This window comes from Vulpes vulpes, chromosome 12, assembly GCF_048418805.1.
Source record: "Vulpes vulpes isolate BD-2025 chromosome 12, VulVul3, whole genome shotgun sequence".
Lineage (NCBI taxonomy): Eukaryota > Metazoa > Chordata > Mammalia > Carnivora > Canidae > Vulpes > Vulpes vulpes.
The window spans coordinates 171,407,356-171,430,272 of NC_132791.1; the positions used below are offsets into that span (position 1 = coordinate 171,407,356).

Below are 22,917 nucleotides of genomic sequence, written 5' to 3' on the forward strand. Positions count from 1 at the left end.
ACAACAAAGAGGGCTGCAGCCTCCCCAGCACCATGATCCACCAAAGAGGGACTTGGGATTGGTCATTTGCCCCAGGGATGAGCCCCACAAGAACCATCTCTGCAGACCGGCTGTGACACTGTGATTAAAGCACAGATACAACTTGACACCTGGTTATAGTCTTCAGTGGTCCCTGGCTGAGCACCTACAGTATGCTTAGGCACTGCGGGTACAGTGTTGATTCCCATCCTTGATGATGGTGAGCTCTAATGGAGACTTGCACCAGCAGCCAAGGGCATAGGAAAAAGCATAAAAATCACCTGGGATCTAGAAAGGAGCCAGAGAGACTATACAGCTGATCAGATGCTCAAGGATGGCATCCCCATTTTGCAGATGACTATACTGAGATGTTAACCCAGAACACGCAGAGTCGGAGCCAGAATTCACTGGCTCCAAAGTCCATGCTTTTTTTGTCATGCTAGATCATCCTCCACTCTGGAGAGAAGGCACTTGCATGTCCAGCAGTACCAGCTTGCTTATTCATGCATGTATCTGTTCAGTGCATGTTTACTGAGTATGTACTGTGTGCATCTGTATTAGATGCTGGTGTACAGATGCTGGTTAAATAAATAGTCAAGGTAGTCTAGTGGGGGGAGTGCAGACACTGATATTTCCTAGAGAAATAAATGTATATTTCATTTCAAGATGAGAAAAGTGCTACGAAAGTAGCAAATAAAATATGGGGATTGAGAATACCAGCTAGAGACTTAAAGCCTGGACACCAGGGAACATCTCCTCGAGAGTGCAATATTTACACCAGTAGTGTTTCAATTGGCCAGCAATATTGCCCCCATGGGACATTAGGTAATGTTTGGAGACATTTTTGGTTGTCACAGTCAGGCAGTAAGATGCTACTAGCTTCTAATTAGTAGAGGCCATGGATGCTTCTAAACGTTCTACAATGCACAGGACAGTCCCAACAAAAAAGAATTTTCTGGCCTAAAATGTCAATGGTGCCAAGACTGAGAAACCCTGATTTAGACTTACACATGAAAATGAAGAAGCCAGCCCTGTAAAGGAGCTCCCCACCCAAGCATTGCAGGTGAGAGGAACAGCCAAGGCTATAATGCCAGCAAAAGCTTGGTGTTTCAAGCAAATGAGTACAGGAGAGGGAAGTCAGATGGGAGAGGCCAGATCATGTAGAATTTTAGGTTTTTTATTCTTTACAGCGGGGAAAGCCTTTGATGGGTCTTAAGTCAGGGAGGAGCACTCTGGCTACTCTGCCGAGAACGGGTTGGAGGGGGAAGAGTGGAATCCCAAAGCCCAGGAGCAGACCAGGAAGAAATGCCAGCAGTTTGAACTAGCACGGAACTCTTGGAAAAGGAGAGCAGTGGGTTTTTGGAGATGCATTCTGAAAGTACCAGCTACAGTGCTAGGATTGAATTGGATATGGAGAGAGAAGGAGGAGAAACAGGGATTAACAATGACACTTGGAAAGTCTGGTCTCACCAACATGAAGTAGGAGGGGGCCCCAGATGAGGAGGTCAGTTTCAGACACTCAGTGGAATTGGGTACGTAAAGTGTTAGAAGAAGTGTTCATATAACACTTTGAGCTGTGGTTCATCCTCAACATGGGGCTATACTCTAGCTTCACCTGGGATGCAGGTGCTCTAAAAAAAAAACAGTGCTCAAGACACACACCTTAGATCAGGTAAACTTGAGCTCTGGGAGCTGGTGCTGGAACATCAGTGTGCTTTAAAGGTGCTTCTAATAATGCACAGTGATGACTGACATCCAACAGACTCCCAAGGTGGAGGAGTTCTCTGTGTGCACAGCAGCCCACAGCGGGCTGAGGAGCCTCGCCTTTGTGCATTACCAAAGAAACACTCTCTATTTTGTGTCTATTTAAAATTCTCTCTTGCTGCTTCAGTGGTTGTCTGAAGTCTATCTGTCAAAACAACGAACTGCTCATAATCTTGGGTGTTCTTCTGTTACCTGTGGTTCCAGAACTTTTGTTCTGTGACTCTCTTGTTTATAGCAATGTCAGCCTCCTGGCAAAGACCCAGGGCTGTTCATCTTTTCCGTCCCTTTGGGGATAGAATATATGCAGTTTCCTTTATAAATTTTCTTTCCAAGTAACTCCCAGCACCCTCTGCCACTGTGTACTCAAACCAGAAGAAAATACATTCAGCTCTGGCCTATTCTGCAAATGCCAGGCCAGTCCCCATTTCCTTTTATTATTATTGGGCGCCTATCATGGGACTTGCTCTGTGCCTAGTACTTGGGAATCTCATGATCAATGAAAATGAAATGGCCCCTGATCTAGGGAACTCATACTGTAGGACAGGGTGTTTCGACTCAGCAGCATTGACACCTGAGATCAAACAGTTCTTTGTGGTGGACCGACCTGTGCATTGTATGCTGTACAGATTTCCACCCACTAGATGCCAATAGCATGTTCGCATGTCTCTGAGTTATGACAACCAAAATATCTTCAGACAATGGTAATATGTCCCCTGAGAAGAAACATTTCTCAGTCAAGACCTGTTTTAGGAGGAAGGAGGCTTTTAAATTTTTTACTAACAAAAAGGGATTTATTCAGGAATAGCACAGAATTGCAATCTGGGACAAGATAGCTATAGCAAAACCTAAAGCAAGACCCTAGGAGGAAGAAGATATTAAACAAACACTCATAAAGGTTGATAAAGGTGACGAAAGGGCCATCAATAGGAGAGCTCTAATTTAACTTGATTGGAATAAAGAGATAAGAGCCCAACATGGAGACTACCTGTTCCAGCCCAGGAAATAACTGGGATTATTTCCCCCGTGATGCTCCCTCTGATTGCTTTATTGTCTTTTGTCTCCTCCAGTTTCCTAAGTAGCAGTCACTGATTGTGTACTACACAGCCAGGTGCCATATTAAGCATTTGGCATGCCTTATTTCACTTTATTCTCATAACTACCCTATAACCATAACTGGCATCACAAACTACTGAAGATTCGCGGTGTAAGTAAACTGCCTTTTTAACCAATAGTTTTGCATTTTTGTCTTGTAAAACAACTAGAACAAAAGCTGAGATACTCATGGCTTCTACTTTTTCTTTATCCCTTGGACGACAGCTTCCTACTTTATTTTCCACTGTCATTGTCTTCTTCACTGAGTCCTTCCCTCCAAAATCACTCCCCCAAATTTCTCCATCCCCCACATTTCTTCTTTTGATCTTACTATATCCTAAAGCTAATGTCCCATCCTGCTTCTTGCATTTTCCGCCAGTGTTGTCAAAATTCCAGGGTTGCCCATTAACACTATCTTCCCACCATCTTTGCACTGGGGCTCTCTCTCTCAGACACTTTACTAAAGCAATTCTCTCCAATTGGTACTTCCCGGGGAACTGAATCCAGATTTATCTTGTCATCTCATTCAATCTGTCCTTCATATTGAATGTTCTTTTTTTTTTTTTTTTCATATTGAATGTTCTTTATCACTCTTTTCCTTGGAAACTTTCTCTTCCTTGGAACCCTATAATATTATAGGTCTACCTTCTACCTCCTATCCTGTAGATTCAGGTGGATTCCACTGCTCACTTCCTCCACTGTCCTAAACTCTATACTTTTCTCTCACATGTCATTTTAGCTTCCAGTTTCATTTATCCCACCTATGTGGAAGACGAACCTAATGGTATCTCCAGTCTTGGGCTCATTCTTGGATTTTAAGCCTCATTTCTCCAAATCCATCTGGACGTCTCCAGCTGGATAGAACCTTGGTATCTCAAATTTAACATTCTCAAACAAAAGGCTTTATATTTTCTTCAAAGTCAGCATGTCCCCCTCAGTCTCTCAAAATCTATTATTTCTGAGTTGTGAGAATCATTCGCAGACCCTCAGAATTATTCTCTACATTCATTTGTTCATGAATTCATTTCTTGAGCCTGTTGTGGGCACCATGCTTTACACATTGCTGCCCTCATGGAGGGCATACTGTCTGTTAGTGAGGCTTTGATGAAGGTTACAGGAGGGAAAGTATGTAGTGGATCTTTTCTCTTCTTCTCTAGCTAGATCCAATGAGCCAGCAAGTTGTCTGGTTCTCCCACCATATTTAATTCACTGTTTGTTCAAAACCATGGCCTCTGCCCCAGCCTCCTGGGTGGTCCTCTCTCCTCTTACTCTACCCATTTCTTTGGACTCTCACATATTGTATTGCCTTGTAATGTCCTGGCTTCTTCCTACCTCCCCCACTTTCTAGAAGTTTATTCCATGTAATGAATGCATGCTATTTGTCATGTATTCCCAGTACCTAGCACAGAATGCTCAATAATCATTCATGAAATAACGAGTGAATGGATTCTAATTCCCCTTCCACATTACCAAAAACTTCATACAGCTCAACAATACACAAAGTAGGTTTGAAGTAATAACTGGAAGGTAGCCAAGTGACAGCCCCTGGGCACAGCTGAGATTATTTGGAGAATGGTGACTGACTCCGTGAGAAATGAGAAGGTGTCTTGCACAGGACACTAATGGCTTCTCATTGGACACAAATAGCCCTGCTATGGAGAGCAACCCCAGGGAAGTCCCTGGTTGTTCAATCCTTAGGGTTGTCTGGAGCTGCCAAGGCAAGGTGACAGAGTCCTCCTTTTATTGCTGAAAGCCAGCTTTACCATAAGACCCTGGGTCTGGATGCAAAAGCCAGAAACTGCTTGGGGCAGCTTAGTAGAAATACTTGGCAGTCTCCGACCCTTTCCCTCAGGGGGCACACCTGTCATTCCCATCTGCACTGTTTGTGCCACCCCTTGAACTCTAGCACTGCTGCTGACATATTTTATGTTATGTTATCTGACCTTAGTTATATGCTCTCTTGAAAGCCTTAGTTTCTTCATCTCTGAATGGGATTAGCAATAGAAATGATCTCATTAATCCCTCAATTATGGTTGCTCTAGAATACACCTATTGGGCATGTTGTCAATATTCATTCTATTTTTTGCATACTTAAATGTTTTCATATGTTTAAAAATGATCTGGTAAGGTGTCTGTAAGAATTAAATGCAATTAGGTATGGAAATGCTAATCCCAGTGCCTGACACATAGAAGCCTCCAATAAAAGGTAGCTCTTAGTAGTACAGTAAAACCATTATCCATGCCTTCAAAGTCTGCAGTGCCATCAGTACCTTATCTATTGGTTCATTTGTTTTATACCTGCCTCCGCTAGAGTTAAGCTTCATGAGGGCAAAAACCTTATCTATCTCCTGTATCCATCATATCTCAAGTGTACACAGCAGACAATCAATACGTGGTTAATTAAACATGAACTGGGTCAATGCCTGTGAAAAGGGCAGTGATAGGGCACATCTGTTGCTATTGATGCATACCACCAGTCATTCCAGTTGTATAAATCAGGCATTGATTATTATGATCCAGACCACAGCCACAAAGACCTGAATCATGGTGTCCTGGTGGTTGGCTTTGGCTTTGAAGGAACAGATTCAAATAACAATAAACTCTGGATTGTCAAGAACAGTTGGGGTCCAGAATGGAGCTGAAATGGCTACATAAAAATGACCAAAGGCGGGAACAACCAATTGCTCTGCAATTGCCAGAGCAGCCAGCTATCCACTGTATGAGCTGATGGACCATGTTATTGGACAACTCAAGGGTAACATATCTGGAGGAATTTTCTCTTGAAACTGACCAAACCCTGATTGTGTAAGATGAGACACTTGAATGAATTGAGGATCCAAGATGTGACTTGAATTCTGTGACATTTTTATAAGGGTAAAACATTACCACTACTTTAATTACTGTTAGAAAAGCTTTAGAATGCTGAAGACTCATTACTTAATTCTATGACTTTTGAATTTTCATTTTTTCAAAGGATACATGAAACTTTACCTTTTAAAATAAATTTTAATTCATTATGTAAAAAACAAAACAAAATAAAAAACATGAACCATGTAAACCAGCAGCTGTGTCTCCTGCCACAGCTCAGATTGGTTTCATACACTCATCCCTCAGCACTACCACCCCCATCACAGCTTGAGCACAAATGGAGACTCAGAAGAAAAGGTGGCCGCTGAACATTTTACCCAAAGCAAGATCTTCATAACTCAGTGCCCTCAAAAGACTCTTTCTCCAATAGAAAAACTTAAAAGACACCTCAGAGGAAAGGGTTAAGACTGAAAAGAATCAAGGGAGAAAATTCAAAAGGCCAGAGTGGTTACCCAAGGAACACTTTGATTAGGCCAGACCTTACAGGGTGAGAGCCCCAGGTAGATATGGCACAGGAAGAAGGGTCTCCATGCATGAGAAGCCTTACCTATAGGAAAAGCATCTGTAAGGCAGGCCGGGTGGCTCAGCGGTTTAGCGCCGCCTTCTGCCCAGGGCCTGAGGACCCAGGATCCAGTCCCACGTCAGGCTCTCTGCATGGAGCCTGTTTCTCCCTCTGCCTGTGTCTCTGCCTCTCTCTCTCTCTCTCTCTCTCTCTCTCTCTCACCCTGTGTGTGTGTGTCTCATGAATAGATAAATAAAATCTTAAAAAAGAAAGGAAAGAAAGAAAGAAAGAAAAAAAGAAAGAAGGAAGGAAGGAAGGAAGGAAGGAAGAAGGAAAGGCATCTGTAGGCAAAAACTCAGATTAGACAGGCCTGCAAAAGTCAGCTAATCACAAAAAGAGGACTGACTAGTCAATGAATTGTCATAATACAAATGAACAAAGGAGCAGGGCACCACTGAATGGGGCCAGTGAGCTGACATTCATGAATAGTATGGAAGATAGAACTACCAAACTCCTCCTTTTTTGTATGTCTCCTTTGCCAAGAGGATTATTAGACAGGACATGATGAGGAAAAGGGAAAACTCATTATATTTCCTGAAGCATATACTATGTGCCATGCAGCATACATATATCATGATCTTATTTAATCCTGAGAAGAATCCAATGCAATCAGGATTCCACCTTTTACATGAGGAAAATTAATGTCAAAGGGGTAAAGTAGCTTGTTCAAGAGCCCAGAGCCAGTGAGTAGTCTAATGCTTTCATTTGGATGTGGTACATCTTAAGAGTGAAGCTTTGTATGTGTATTACTCTTTTTTTTTTTTTTAAGATTTAGTTCTTTATTTGAGATAGAGCATGCACACTCATGAGTGAGGGAGAGGCAGAGAGAGAGAATCTCAAGCAGGCTCTCCACTGAGTGCAGAGCCCAGCACAGAGCTCCATCTCATGACCCATGAGATTATTACCTAAGGTGAAACCAAGAATTGGACACCCAACCAACTGAGCCACCCAGTTACCTGTGTGTATGTGTTTCTGTTGGGGGGGGGGTGGTGGAGGGGAGGAGACTGTGGGCAAACAGCTCACCCTTGACCTCATTTAAGTTTGTAGTCACACTTCCTTGGACCTCTGTCACACAAGCTGCAGTTTTGAGACAGCATCCTCTATCCAGAGAGCTGGTTTTCAGAGCCTAATAGTAAGGGGAGCACTTCTTCCCCACTTCCTATGCCCCCTTCAATATGGCAGGATATCTATCAGTGTGACACTCCTGGCCCTTCTCTGTGTCCTGCTCTCTCCTCCCCTGAGGAGGTAGAGCAAAGTATCTGTTGAGTTTGACAGAACAGAACAAGAATATTTCAGTTGATGCAAAGATCTCTTCTTTCTCTAGCAGAAGAGCCAAAAGGACAATTCAGAAGAATTCACAAACTCACCACTTCAGAGCAATCAGGACTGAGAAGTAGACCAGAGAGCGCAAGAGGCCAGGTTGTCATGTGGAAGCTTTCTCCTCTTCCTCGGGATCTCCTAGCTGGCAAAAATGTCAGTGCTATTGGGCTGGGAAGGCATAGCCATTCGGCCCAAGTCCTTCCTTATGTGAGGCTTGAGACTTTTCAAATCTGTCTTGAGTGGGTGCACCATGAACACCACGCATCCAAGACACTTTCTCCAGTGCTTCTGTTGGAAATAAAGCTGATGTCTCCATCCCCACCTGCCTTGCTTCTCTATCTCAATCAGTTCAGAACACAGCAAGGGAGAAGAGATTGTTATGGATTGACCTCACCAGACAAAGCAACATCCGATGAAGAACCTCACACTCATTCTGATTTCATTTTACCTCATTAGCTCTAGTCTGGTTTGTGTTGCTCATACCAAGATGGAATATGATGTTAAGTCTGAGTCAACATCTCAAAGGAATGTCAAGAAACTGGAAATGGTCCAGAGAAGACTGAGTAGAATAATGAAAGTTCTGGAAACCCAGCTATGGGGGGAATGGTAAAAAGGAATGAGAAGATTTAGTTCAAAGCAGATTTGGTCATGATATGACACAGTTCATATCTTTCAAGGGCTCTCATGCAAGAGTGCTTTAATTAGATTATGTGATTCCCACAGGCAGAACTAAATGCATTGTTCCAAGGAGGCATATTTTGGCTCATTAGAAGGAAGATATTTACAACTATTACCATTATATAGGAGTAGAATGATTTTCCTGAAAAGGTAGTGAGTTTTCCATCACTGTGGCTATTCAAACAACTGCACTGGATGAAAGGGATAACCCTGAAGAGAACACTGGGAGATGATTGGTTCTGTAAACCCCACAGTGGCAGAGTGGAATGCTTTTTCCCCTCACTACTTCTCCCCTCCCCAATATCATAACTGACCTGTAATGAGGGGAATAGGCCAGGGGAAACCCCTTGCATCTAGCCAAACCCAACCCAAATGGGAAACAGGATGCAGTGAAATCCCAACCCCTTGTCCTATTATGATATTCCCCTAAGATGACTTACTGGTTTACTATCTGTGCATGAACACACATTTTTGTGGCTTATTCTAAAGCTTCTTCTCAAACTATAAGTGAGAAAAGGTGTGCGTGTTGGGAGGGAGGTTTCTGAGGGAGTGATTTCCTCTGTCTCATATTCCAGGGCCTGTTACAATCATGGTCACTCTTTCTTCTCTTTTCAGAGTTGGAGGGCTCTTTTAGCAACCTCATCCTTTGACTATCCTTTGACTATCTGATCAGCACCCTCAGGCAGCTCTGTTTGGCTCAGGATGAGAATAACCACCTACAGATGGCCCTTTATGTGTGCTATTTGATTCCATCCCGACAACAATCTCAGTGAGATCAGTCTTATGATTAGCTCCATTGTACAGATAAGGAAACTAAAGTTCAGAGAGGTTAATTCATTTGTCCTAGGTCAGAAAGCTAGTGAATGGTGAGGCATGAGTTGGTAGCCAGATAGGTCTATGTCTTAAGTGTGTAGTCTTAACCACTGCACCCTCCTTCCTATCCCAAATGACAGTGACCAGACCTGGGATTAGATGCACATATGTTTTGGTTTTCTTTCTAATTTAATCATCTTCTTTTTTTTTTTTTTTTTCTTAAGAGAGGGAAAGGGGGAGGGGGAGGGACAGAAGGAGATACAGAGAGAATCCTAAGCAGGCTTTACACCCAGCTTAGAGTCTGATGTGGGGCTCAATCTCATGACCCTGAGAGCATGACTTGAGCCAAAATTAAGAGCCAGAGGCTTAACCAACTGAGCCACCCAGGCACCCCTCTTAATGATGCCTAGGTTTGATTTGACTCTGTAGGCCTCAGGACCTCAGTAAACACAAGTCTTTAGAAAATAGGATTCAATGAAACCCAGTTCCTTCCCAGTGTTTCAGTTTATCTATCAGAGAGTTTGACCCATAAAAGTAGAATCTGGGTTCTATTCAATCTAAGACCATGTTGGGCACTGACTCAAATTAAAATGCCCCTGATCCAGGACCTTGAGTCCTCTGCACACAAAGTTCTTAATGGCTTCTATTCTTGAATTTTAGAATTGTTTTTCAGTGAACACATATCTTTCCAATGCCTGGCTTATAGCGTGAAGTCGATGGAAGCTGGTATTTCTGAGCACAGAGGAAGAATCTTGTGATGTGGAGGAGTCAGGGAGTGCCAGAGTATTGCATGTAGTAAATCCTGTATTAAAAAGGAGAAACAAACAAACAAACAAAAAAACAAAAACAAAAAAATAAATAAATAAAATAAAAAAAATAAAAATAAAAATAAAAAGGAGAAACACCACTTTGTGATGATGATAGGTGGGATGGACGTCCCAGGGGTCACTGAATCATACAGGCTGGACTGGTTCCCCTCACTCCACTCCATCACTGCTTCACTCCATTCCATCACTTTGCCCCCATCTTGTCCTCTTGAGGGCCTGGATTTTCTGATTTCCCTCATTCCAGGTCATCTGCTTATCTCTGTTTGATTACATACAACAGAACTAGCTACCCACTAACTGGATGCCAGTGGCCTTGCCTCAGAACCTTTTCCCATACCATGTCCTAGTACATACATGCTCACACCCTATGATCTAATCTAATTCTGGACTCAGAGAGCTTAGCATCAAACACCAAAGTCAAGAAGGTGGGGGATGGGGCAAAGGAATAATAATACCTAGAAAGAGTTCAACTTTAGGGCATAAATAGGAAATTCCAAAGTCTGCAGGGTAATTAAGGTTAAGATACTGACATAAACAAATGGACAAGGTGCCTATGACCTTGAGGGTATAGGCAAAGATAATTTGATCATTTTTGAGATAATAACTTATTTGTACCAGGAACCCTCTGAAAACTTCAGGTTTTACCTCCCTGGCAACTCTTGACCTATATCAAAAGGTAGGAATTTTTTTTTTCTTAAAGTACAGTGGCTGGGACGCCTGGGTGGCTCAGCAGTTGAGCACCTGCCTTTGGCCCAGGGCATGATTCTGGAGTCCCAGGATGAGTCTCACATCAGGCTCCCTGCATGGAGCCTGCTTCTCTCTCTGCCTGTGTCTCTGCCTCTCTCTGTGTCTCTCATGAATAAATAAATAAAATCTTTGAAAAAGGAAATAAAGTACAGTGGCTTAGATAGCTTACAACTTTTGAATAGCTACTAGATATCCACTACTTTCCCAGAAATTTGGGGAGTAGAGAAGTAGTATATAATATGATCTCTATTGTCAAGGACATTTGCACATAAGACATTCAGATTTCATAGGGAAATAGAAGGATTTTAATGGGGAAGTGTGGACTGGTTAGCTTTATTCTAGAAAAGCATTATTCAGGCTGCAGCATGAGGATGGAGAAATGAGAGGCAGTGAAAATGACTAAGACACTATTACAAGAGTCCACTGAGAAGCTTTGAACACAGAGAGTGGCAGTGAAACAGAAAGGAAGGGAAAAATTCAAAAAGCAGGGAAAGGTCACTGAGTTATGTATGAATAAAAGACTGGTTGGACAAAGTAGAAAGAGAAGAAAGAGTCGAGGAGAACTCTCCAGTTTCTGATTTGGGTGGGTCAATGGAAAGATTCAAAGGTGGCTGTGAATTCTTGACTTGGGCAGATGGTGGATGATGATAGCACCATCAACAGAGTAGGGAGTATTGGGCTGATGGCAGGATTTCAGGGACAGTTTCGAGTGCAGTCAGACAGGTGGACTCTTGTATATTTAGGAGGAGATAGGAAGGAGTAGGTATGTGCCACAGAGTGCAGGAAACAAATCTGGGCAGGACAAGACTGATCATCACCCAAATACAGGTGGCAAAGGAAGCCATCCATGGAAACTGCAAGATAATATGAGGTTAGAAATGCAGGGAACTTGGGGGTAGGGGGTGCTGGCACATAGGAGGCTAGGCCAAGGAAGATGACCCCATGAAGAAATCATCAGTAAGGGAGGAAGTGGTGACATAAAGAAGTGGAAGCAGGGATGGGAAAGAGGTAGAAGAGATAGAGTTGGGAGAAAGGTGAGAACCAGAAAAGTTAAGAAAAGGAAAAGGTCAGAGGAGAACATGATAAGTTTGTTTTAGAATATGCCAGATTTAAAGTTCTACCTTAAAATCCTGGGAATGTGAGCCAGAAGGTCTCATATGGAGACTGTTGAGATCACAGGAGCAAGTGGGACCTCCATGGTAGAGAGTGGAGTGGGAGAAAACAGACAGGGAGAGTCATAGGGGCCTCTTATGGGAGAGATAGGAAGTGGAGCTTGGAGGAGTCTGGGGACAGAGCAGGGGAGAGAAGCATGGAATGCAGTGTCCTAGAAGGCAAAGGAGGCCATGTCAAGAAGGAGAATATGGTCAGCAGTGCTGGAGTGGAAGCCAAGTTCTGGTGACTGGGACATCAGCGTCCAACATTTTCCCTTGGGAAAGCAGTTTCAATAGCCTGATCAGTGCCAGGGGATGTTCTGTTTGCACCACATCCTGGGTAGACAGGCGCATACTTAGAACCAAGTCATCACAAAGGTCTGTCCAGAACAAGCCAACAATTAAGTCACCATAGAACAATGGAGCCTTCAGAGCTTGGCCGTGCTATTCTGTCCTTTCTACACGAGTGACCCTAGCAAAAGGAACCAGTAGAGATAAGTACTGAAGCCAGTGGGCAGATTGGGACAATACTAGTGTATCTAACCAATAACCACAAAGAGGGGGGAGGACGTTACACCAGCTTGCTTTGTTCACTTAAGGCTCATTCACTTATTAACACTGTATTAGTTCTAGTGGGCTCAGAGACCGAGAAGGAGGACATGGCTATAAAAGAGACCTGGCTCCTGCCTTCAATCAGCTTACAATACATTTGGGGGGGGGGGCGGTATTTTCATTCCTCAGTCAAAACACTCCATCTAGGGACATCCGGGTGGCTGAGAGGTTGAGCATCTGCCTTTGGCTCAGGGTGATCCTGGGAGTTCCAGAATGGAGTCCCGCATCAGGATCCCCGTGGGGAGCCTGCTTCTCCCTCTGCCTATGTCTCTCATGAATAAATAAATAAAATCTTAAAAAAAAAAAAAACACTCCATCTAGAATGCCTAACAAAATCGCGATTCCAACTTTTACAACATACCTGGGTTAGCAATACCTTTTTAGGCATCTTTGTAGAAGGCTAAGGTAAAGCTTAAACTGAATGATAGAACAGGATATATGCTCATATTTTTTTAAATGAAATAGACTGGATTATAGGCTCACTGCAGACCATATTGATTCCTTACTATATACCTCATTTTTAAAAAAGGTTTTATTTCAGAAAGAGCATATGCACACATACACACAAGCATAAGCAAAGGGAGGGGCGGAAGGAGAAGCTCCACGATCAGCAGGGAGCCTGATGCTGGACATGATTCCTTACTATATACTTCAAAGACCTCTTCCCTTGCAGCATTAACCATCACTATGTGGCTCATGTTCCTCCAGGTTTCTTCCCTAAGCTTCACCAAGGCTTCGTTCTATATTTCCAACTGCCAATGACTTTCCACTTGTACTGCCCCCTGCCCTCAAAATCAAACCTGAAGTCAAATTCACCATGTGGCATCTCTGAAATCATTATCCTTTCCAAACATCCCTATCTGTCTCCATGGTCCCTTCATTTTATCTTCTATCATCTGGATCTCTTGCATCCAATCAATTGCTAAGTTCCGCGTCAAGCAGAGTTTTATGAACAGAATAGATCTTCAACATTTACTTGCTGACTAAATGAACACATTTTATAGCCTAGACACTATGGCTAGTTAGTAACACTGGTAATGACAATGGTTAAGAGCATGGCTTTGGATGGCAGGTGGGTCTGATCTGGTTTTAGCCCACCTTTGCTACTTAGTAGCTCAATGACTTTGGACACATTCACAAAATGTAAGTTATTAGAGTTGTGAGGATCAAATATAAAATGTAAAACTCTGAGCACAGAGATGTTATTTCTTCATCCCATGGCCCACTGTCAATATTTATCTATTTTAGTAATCCAAAGGACCCCAAATCCCAAGAGGGTGCCAATAGTATTAACTTTTAGAACCTTAATGAGACTACTTAATAAGTCCCATAAGGGGTCACTATCCAACTAGGAAGGACCCTTTGTTTGAAGCCTAAATAAGGACTTCCACATTCTTCCAAATTTTATCCAACCCCCATTTTACACTGTTTTGAAAATTCCCATTAAAAATTATCCAATTCAACAAGTTTTAATGAGTAGTAGTTGTTTATGTAGTAGTTGCTGAACCAATTAGCCTGGAAAACCTTCCAATTTTCCCTCTAGAAAACTACTTTTTAATTCCTAATGAGGTTCCTCTTTTGTCAAGCTTTCCATAGCCTCCAGCACTACAGCCTCGCCCACCCCTGGGCTCTAGACACTTGGGAATCCATCCTGAAGGCACCTTTGTTCCAATGCACAGCCACACTTAAGTATGGCTGTGAAGCCCTCAAGGTGTGTGTCCAGCACCCAGTGGATGCTGAATTAAGGTAGGTGGGAAAGATGGAGTCCCCTGCATGAAAGGCCTGAGGGCAGAAAATCAAGTTACCTTTGCGATTTCCACCTAGGTCAAAGGGTAGGCTGAGAAGGTTAATGCACCACCTCAGAGGAGGAGGAGAAACTAGTGGTCAAAGGTCAAGGGAAACTGGGAACTTTGATCCACTCACTTGATAACATAGCAATTGCGGTCTTTACTTTCCTTCCCCCAGTACACCACATATACTGAGCACTCAATAAATAGTTGTTGTATAAATACATGACTATTTCTTCTCTCCGTTTCTTGGTCAGATTTTTCTTTTTATGTTCTTTCAGTTCTATCAACCTTTCCCCTTATCACCTAATGCATAAAATCACCTCCCTCCCTCCTTCTTTCCCTTCCCTCGGTCTCATCCACAAATGCCATTATGAGAGAGAAAGAGAGAGAGACAGAGAGAGAGAGAGAGAGTACTGTCACTCCAGTCTATAGAGGAGAAAGCACAAGTTCAAAAGCCCAAAGCTGGATACCAATGGTCACACAGCTACTAAGAGGTATGTAACAGGTAATGTCATATTGCCCTTGATCCTTTGGCCATTTTTGTGTGCTCCACTCCATGGAGTACTCCACTCTTAGCAGCCAGTACCTGGGATTTGGCTAGGGCTGCTCCAGGACACCAGAGCTCACTTTGCCAGTGGCCGTGGGAAGTCACAAGTGCTGGAAGTTTAAGCCTTCCCTCCTCCCCACCACCAAGGCAGGGTGACAGCCCTTACTTAACCAATGACTAATAGGTGTGAGGGCATTGGGACTACAGCTCCCTGGCCCCCAATGGGGAGAGCTCTCATATGTGACCCCCACTGCCTCCAGATCAGCCCAGGAGAGTAAGTCAACCTGACTCTCAGCCAGCTTCCCTTGAGGCTGCACCCCGGCTAGGCTGGCTCCCCTGCCCTGCCCATTTCCCTACTCCAGAACCAATGTCCCTTGGAAAGGTTCCTAATAAATCCCTTTCCCACACACCCTCATCTCAAGCCCTCCTTCTGGAGAACGCAGCCAAGGGCAAGCTAAATGCAGGATTCAAACCCAAGCCTGTTAGACTTCAACATTTTCTCCACTGTATTGTGTTTGAAATGCTATTGCAATCATATGGGCCTGCTCTTCACTACTTTCACATTTAAAAAATTGAATGGCTACTGTAGCTTCAGGTGCCTTGAAGACAAACATGGCATTTCAAAAGCTCTATGCTTGCGTATTTCTTCTTACTACTATTATATGTCTCTGAGACAAAAGAACTTTGACTATTTTAGCAAAATGAAATAACTGACTCAAAGAAAAAGGTTATTTTTTTGAACTTGTCTTTGTAATTGTCCTATCCTGGGTTCCTAATTAAATAGGCACTAAAATGGACTTCATCCTTTTAACATGATCTCTTCTTAAAATGTTTTCATTATAAAAGGAATTGAAGGAATTTTAGGGGAGAAAACAAATCCGGATGCTGGAATACAGCCATTCACAATTTCCTTAAGGGTTTTCCTATCCCTGTGACATAGGTACAGTCTTTTTTTTTTTAATTAAAGTTTTTTTTTATTTTTTTTTATTTTTATTCATTTGAGACAGAGACAGAGAGAGAGCATGAGAAGGGGGAGAGGCAGAGGCAGAGGGAGAGGCAGACTCCCTGCTGAGCCAGGAGCTTGACACAGGGCTTGATATTAGGACCCTGAGATCAGGACCTGAGCTGAAGGCAGATGCTTAAACATCTGAGCCACCCAGGCGCCCTGACCTGGATACAGTCTTATTCAAACACCTGGATCCCCTGGGTCTCCCATAGCCCAATTTTCCATTTTGTGACACCGTCACGTGGTTGTCATCTTTAATGCTTGTCCATTGTTACACCCAGAGGATAGGCCATTACCTGTCACCATTTTTATTGCTCTTGATATTTCATTATTGTAATGATGGCACTGAATAAATTTGTCAATATGCCATTTTGTTTTGTGTCTACCCTTTTTCCATATTTCAGATTATTTCTTTAAAAGAAGTTTCCAAATCTTGAATTGTCAGTTAAAGGAATAAAATGCAAGGCTTTTGATGAGACACTGACACGTCTTCCTTCCCCCACCACCTAACCACACTAAAATGCATAGCGATTTATAACATAGATCAACCTGAAACAAAGATTATTATTTCAAGTCATGGTGACTTATTTAATGAGTTCTAGTCTGACTAGATGAATTCATTTTAAATTTTTCCATTTAGTACAAAGGTCTTGACACCGTCTCTAGAATTATACTGAACCTGTGGCATTCCTCATGAAAATGACAAAGAACCCTAAGTAGACATTTCAGTTGCCCTTAAATGGGTACAGCTCCTTTCTTAATTCTAAGCTTTCTCATTGCTAAGCATTTCATGGAGAGATTAGTTACTGGACTTGAGTCTCTAATTGAATCAGTACTTTTACACAAAACAAAACACCAATCTGGACATTTCAATGGCTAATGTAGGCTAACTGACTTGGGTGTGTATTTTGTGCATTTCTGCATGCCTGCATCTTCAAAAGCAGAGGATGAAGCACATTGAGAAGATAAATAAGCAAGAGAGAATTCCTGTTTTCTCAGTCACCTTGAAGTTTACCACAGTTTACCCCAAGATTTAGTATTTTTACTTATTAGCCTGAGAAGTACCACTCCCTGAAATTTATTTTCCAGGACTATTTAGACCTCCAAGAGATTGTGTCCCATTCTCATCAAGCACAGTATGGCTGGTTTTGTTTTGTTTTGTTTTGTTTTGAACATGCTTAATTATTTTGTTGTCTTTTGCGCAAGTAGGAAAGCACAATAAATAAAAACCTGGAATTATTCTGAAGACCATGGGTACTTGTTATGACACATAGAACAGAGGATTTTAGACTGCTAGGACTGCTTTTCACTTAGCCCACCATAAGAATTCTAGTGAAAAAGTGGAAAACCCACCCAGTCTTCTAGATGCATGACTCCAGACAATACTAGACATCCATGTAGAGAAACATCCTATTGATCAACTGTATTTTCTACCTTGGAACTGTTTGGTGTATTTCTTTTCCCCCATTGAAGAAGCTGGTTTTCCATAGCATTCCAAAACTCCCAACAAGTGCCAATTTGCACTTTATCTTAAAAGAGAATTTCATTATTGGGTTAACGTAAAAGGCAAAATGTACAAGTCATGTGACGGCCCACTTATCAGTGAAACAAGAAGAGCCCTGATTTGCTTCCATCCACACCCCAAGTTTGCTTTCATACTAGGGGGTCACAGCCTTGGGTCAGCATGTGGGCAAATACTTCTGCAGCAGATGCCTCATCTTGGCAGGACTTTCTTTCTGAGTTAGGATATCGATGGGTAATCCTAAGTAAAGCCCCATCCAAGCTCAAACTTCACAACCAAACAAACCAGTTTTACAACACAGAGGAATTTAATTTGGCTTCACACTTGCAGTGGAAAAAGAAACACAAAGAAAGAAAAATGCTGGCAGCTGAGCTAACAAGCAACTGCCTCCTGGACATACTGCCAGCTTGATCCAATTAAGAAACATTAAGAACCTAATGACAGATTTGAAGACAAAAGGTTGAGATGAGGCACATTTTCTTGATAGCAGCCAGGCAGATTGCAAAATTTCCAACCAGGGTAAGAGTCCCTTCGATATTTAAAAAATACAGCAAAGTACAGAGAGGCAAACTTTGCAAACTTTCTTGCACATCTAAGGAGTAAGACCCCCAAGCCTAGAACACAGCCAAGCATTAATCTCTGAGCAAAATTCTGTTTAAGCCTTAAAAAAAAAAAAGCTATGAGGCTTTCCTGAGTACAACAAAACACGTGAAATACCAGAGTTTTACTTATTCATGTTTATCCTGGGAAATGAACAAAATTGTAATTTAGGTGCACTTCACCTTCTGTCCCCTCCTACCACCAGCGTCTTCAAGTTCATCTCGTGAAAAAAAGCAAAACAAAACACTGTAGTGAAAGACACGTGGGGATGTGCCTTCATTTACTCCATGCCAAGATTTTATCTTTAAACCCGATTTGAAAAAAAGTCCTGCGAAGGCCAAGCAAGTGCCAGATCCTGCCCTGAGTGAGAATTGCCCGGCCGTGCACTTACCTGTGATGAGCACCGCCTTTTGATCCACAGGTAATAACTCTTGACCAGACAAGTAAGTATAGGTGAGGACACAGGACAGGAAGAAGAGGATCAAGCCCCAGGAGAGGGACAGGCTGAACAGCAGGTAAGCCCCTCCCCAGAGGCCCGCCAGGCAGACCACCTTTCTCCTCATCTGCCCTGGGATCTTCCTGAGATTGCCAAGAGCTAGTCCTCCCAGCACTACGGTGACAGCCAGGCAGAGCCACACCGTCTCGGAGAAGAAGGTACTCATTCTCAGAGACGTGCTGCACCTTTGTGTGCTCAGGACCGGCGAGGCAAGTGGGCAAAGGCTGTCTGGAGGCAGCCCGGTTATATGAACAGAGAGACGAGAAGGGAGGGGGAGAAAGCAGCACCGGCACACTTCAAATGAGCGTGGATTAAGCACACTCATACAAGCACATATTTCCTGATGGGTCATTGAAACCAGTGAGCAGTTTCACATAAATACCAGAGCACTTCATATTCAATAGCTCCCCTGACGCCACCTGCACACATGACACATACACATACTCACTCACAACAAACACACACATTATTTTTTCATGACCTCTGGTGAGATAACTAGTTGGGTAATAATTGACAGACTCCATCCTGAACAGTGAAGCACAAAACCTTTACCCCATAGGAAATGTCTTCTTTAGGAGCCTGGGAGATAACTGTCAGTCAAGTTCTTTCTTGGATTGGGGGCAAGGGAGGGGGCGGGCGGAGGTGCGAGCGTGTGTGTAAATACAGGCAACCAGTGACATCCAGAAGATCTGGAAGGGGAGGGCCATCTGATTTTGTTTGTGTCTGCACGCCATCTCCCACCTGCATCGGGCTGAAGTGTTGGATGGAGATTCTGTATCCCTATAGAATACAGAGGAAGAGAGTCTTGGCAGATGGAAAGTGTTCTGGTCTTGCCAGAAGGGAGGCATGCCAGGCAGAGATCAGAGCAATGATAATGCAATTATAATGGTCAATATCTACTCGGGCTAATTTGTGCCAGGGGCCACATTTTGCTACTTATTCAGTCGTTCTCTTTATTGAGACCCTATTCTCTGCCATGCTCTGCTCCAGGCATTGGCACTCAGCAGTCAATACGCTCAGTCTCTTGAATACAGTATCTTTATGAGGGAGGTTCTACCTTTATAGTGATTTTACAAGAGAGGACACTGAGGCACAAAGAGGTCAAGAGATTTGCTCAAGGCACCTGGCTGGCTCAGTCGGTGAAGCGTCTGTCTTTGGCTCAGGTCATGATCTCAGGGTCCTGGGATGGAGCCCCACCCACATCAGGCTCCCTGCTCAGCGGAGAGTCTGCTTCTCCCTCTGCCTGTCCCCTGCTTGTACTCTCTTTTTGTCTCTCAAATAAATGAATAAAATATCTTTTAAAAGAGAGAGAGAGGGATGCCTGGGTGGTTCAGTGGTTGAGCGTCTGCCTTTGGCTCAGAGCGTGATCCTGGGGTTCTGGGATCGAGTCCCACATTGGGCTCCCTGCAGGGAGCCTGCTTCTCCCTCTGCCTATGTCTCTGCCTCTCTCTCTGTGTCTTTCATGAATAAATAAATAAAATCTTGGAAAATTAAAAAAAGAGAGAGAGAGAGACTTGCTCAGGATCACACGGCAGTGGAGTCAAGCAGCCTTGTTTCAATGGCTCTGAGCCACTCTACAGCCTGCTTTAGACAAAAAAATAAAACACAGTCAGTATGTTATGTGCTAGCCCTCCCCTGAATTAGCCTTGTTTGAACCTCATGAAACACTTCAAGGTGGATTACTATGCTCATTTACAGAGAGGAAAACTGCCCACAACCCGCTGGCTCAGAAGCCCGTACTCTGGAGCCTTGACATCTTATTGACCACCAGTGACAACACTGACAGCCCTAGAGATCACTGCCTCTGGGCTTAGGGCATGTTTTATCTGTGCTGGGTACCTGGCTGGGAGGCACCAGCGTTCTGATAAAGGTTAGGTGTTGGTGTAGCTGGAGAGACAAGAAAAGACCTCATTTGGAGGTCAGATTACTGGTATTCAAATCTCACCTGAGTCATGCCACTTAACTAACTAGGAAGTCATGTGTCTCGAATGTCCCTTGACCCCCTTCTCAGCTGTAAAATAATAAAAATACCAAGGTAAAGCACCTAGCTCATCCTGCCTGGCACACCAGAAGGAGTCTCGTAAATGCTGGCAATTCATGCTTTTTATTTTTTTTAAGATTTTATTTATTTATTAAAGAGAGAGAGAGCAGGGGGAGAGGCAGAGGGAAAGCAAGAAAGGATCCTCAAGCAGCCTCCCCACTGAGTGGGGGGAACCTGATGAGGGGCTTGATCCCAGGACCCTGAGATCATGACCTGAGCCAAAATCAAGAGTCAGTTACTTATCTGACTAAACCACCCAGGTGCCCAATTCGTGCTTTTTAGATAAGAAAGGAAGAACTTCAGGAGTAGAATAAAGTCCCCAATGGAATATATACTTGTCCCCAAATATGGCTGAAGTTAGCATGGGCTGAGAGGCCAAGAGGAGGCCAAGGACTCCAGTTACGGATGGGATGGGGAAGGCAGGAATTTGGAGGAAATGTACCCTGCAGTCTGTCTTACATGAAGGTAGAGAGAATTTTGGACAGGGAGTTGGGGAAATAATCTCTGACCTCAGATGAGCATTTGCTCCTCTGCCATTGGCCAGTACAGTTCTGAAGGCAGCCCTCCTGGGCTCCGAGCTATCTCCAGGCCCAAGGGAGCCCAGGTGGGAAGCGATGATCTGTTTATGTTACCATATGGTAGAACTGTATAGGGTGACAACAAAGCCCTTACAGGGGTCTTGTGTGGGGCAGCAGCACCTCTTGTCTACCCTCCCAAACACATGGACACCTGAGGTGGGGGGATGTTGCTGGCTCCAGGCCAGGAAGCATCAGGATGAGGATTTGGAATTCCCTTTGTGGACCTGAGATCTCCATACACGTACACCCCATTCCCTCCCGTGGGCTGTGTTCACACCCATCCCCGGTGCGGGGACCTCTACTGTGCCTCATGGCCTCACCATCCCAGAAGGATTGAGTCAGGATGGCTCTGGTATCATATAGCTTTCTAGGTGAGGATGCAGGATAAGTTATACAACTCTGCTGTGGGCCTTGGCACTTTCCTAGTGGCTCCCACACTGGGACTGGGACCAAATACCTTTGTGGGTTTCCTGATGTGTGCATCACATCACCGAAAATGGAGCAAATCTTCTCCTGGTGGCAGCCCACTTGACTTCTCAGCTACTCAGTCCTGGGGCTCCCTAGGAGAAGGGAAAAAACTTCTACAACATGGAAGTCTAAGTAAGGATGCTCCTTGCCCTTGAACGGGTCAGGGAGTGCACAAATAATAAGATGGTGAGTTGTAAAGCCTCATGGAACTGAGTTCAAATCCTGACTCTGCCACTTACTAGCCCTTCCTGTGGCTCCACTTCCTCTTCTAAAGAAAGGGAACCCAGCCCCTAGGGTTTGGGTTGTTTTTTTGTTTTAAGATTTATTTATTTATTTGAGAGAGTGCACCAGTGAGGGGAGGAGCAGAGGCAGAGGGAGACGATCCCAAGCAGACTCTGTGCTGATCATGGAGCCCGAAGTGGGGATTGATCTCATAACCCTGAGATCATGACCTGAGTCAAAACCAAGAGATGAACACTCAACCAACTGAGCCACCCACATAGCCAGGTGCCTGGCACTGACAGGAGGGCAGCAGCTTTCCTCACTGTTGGGAACACACTTTGCCTCTTAGCCCTTTTCTCCTGGGCAGAGGGAAAGGTCCCAAAGTCATATATTCATTTCTTCATTCAGTTCACCACGTAGCTCTTCCCTTTGGACATCTACTTCCATGCCACTTCTCACCACCCAGCCTGAATCTCTCTCATCTCCCCCATATTCACCCCTTCCTTATAGTTAGGTCCATTCATAAATTCTGAACACAGTTTATTTTTAAGACTGTTCTGTCTCCACTACTAGACCATGAACTTCATGAGGGCAAGAATCATATTGGGTTGTTGTTTTTTTTTAAATTCACTGTGCACCAGATGCCTAGCCTAGTGCTTGTCACATTGCATGTACATAATCAACATCTGTTGAATGTGTAAAGGAAAGAGCAAATCTTTACTGAGTGCCTTCTAGGTGGCAGATTCTGAACCAGTCATGGGGGAATTCAGCAGTAAATAATATGGACCCAGTTCTGACCTTGGGGAGTAGCTGCCATAGGAGCAGAGACTAGTAGGGCTGGATGGTGGGGAAAAGGAAGGCTTTTTACCAACTAGGAACACAGATGGAGTTGCAGAATTTTCCAGTGAGAACTGTCTCAACCTCTTCTGACCCCTGAATGATGACCTAAAGGTCCTGGTCTGAGGGCTGTTCTGCCTCTGACTGAGGACTTCCTCCAACTGGCTGAGCTGATAGTATCTCTTCTCTTTTTCTTCTCCTTAAGGAGCTGTATTAGAGCTGTCCTTAAGGCCATCCTTGCTTGAAAGTGTCCCATTTTTTGCAAGCTTGTTCTTAGCTTCCCCAGGGGAAGGAGCCAATTGGATCAAGTTATCCTTGCTAATGATGCCAACAGGTCAACGTGCTCCACTTCCTTCTG

General features: G+C 43.7%; 1 protein-coding gene across 3 annotated transcripts in view; it reads right to left on the reverse strand.

The window, feature by feature from the left end:
- HSD17B2 (hydroxysteroid 17-beta dehydrogenase 2) overlaps positions 1 to 18,763 on the reverse strand; it is an 86,451-nt gene extending 67,688 nt beyond the window's left edge. For all 3 annotated transcript variants that reach the window (XM_072731451.1, XM_072731450.1, XM_025989053.2), the window contains exon 1: positions 18,309 to 18,763. In XM_072731451.1, the coding sequence (XP_072587552.1) occupies positions 18,309 to 18,738 (430 nt within the window). In that variant the 5' untranslated portion in view covers positions 18,739 to 18,763. The remainder of the gene's footprint in view (positions 1 to 18,308) is intronic.
- Positions 18,764 to 22,917: the final 4,154 nt, after the last annotated feature.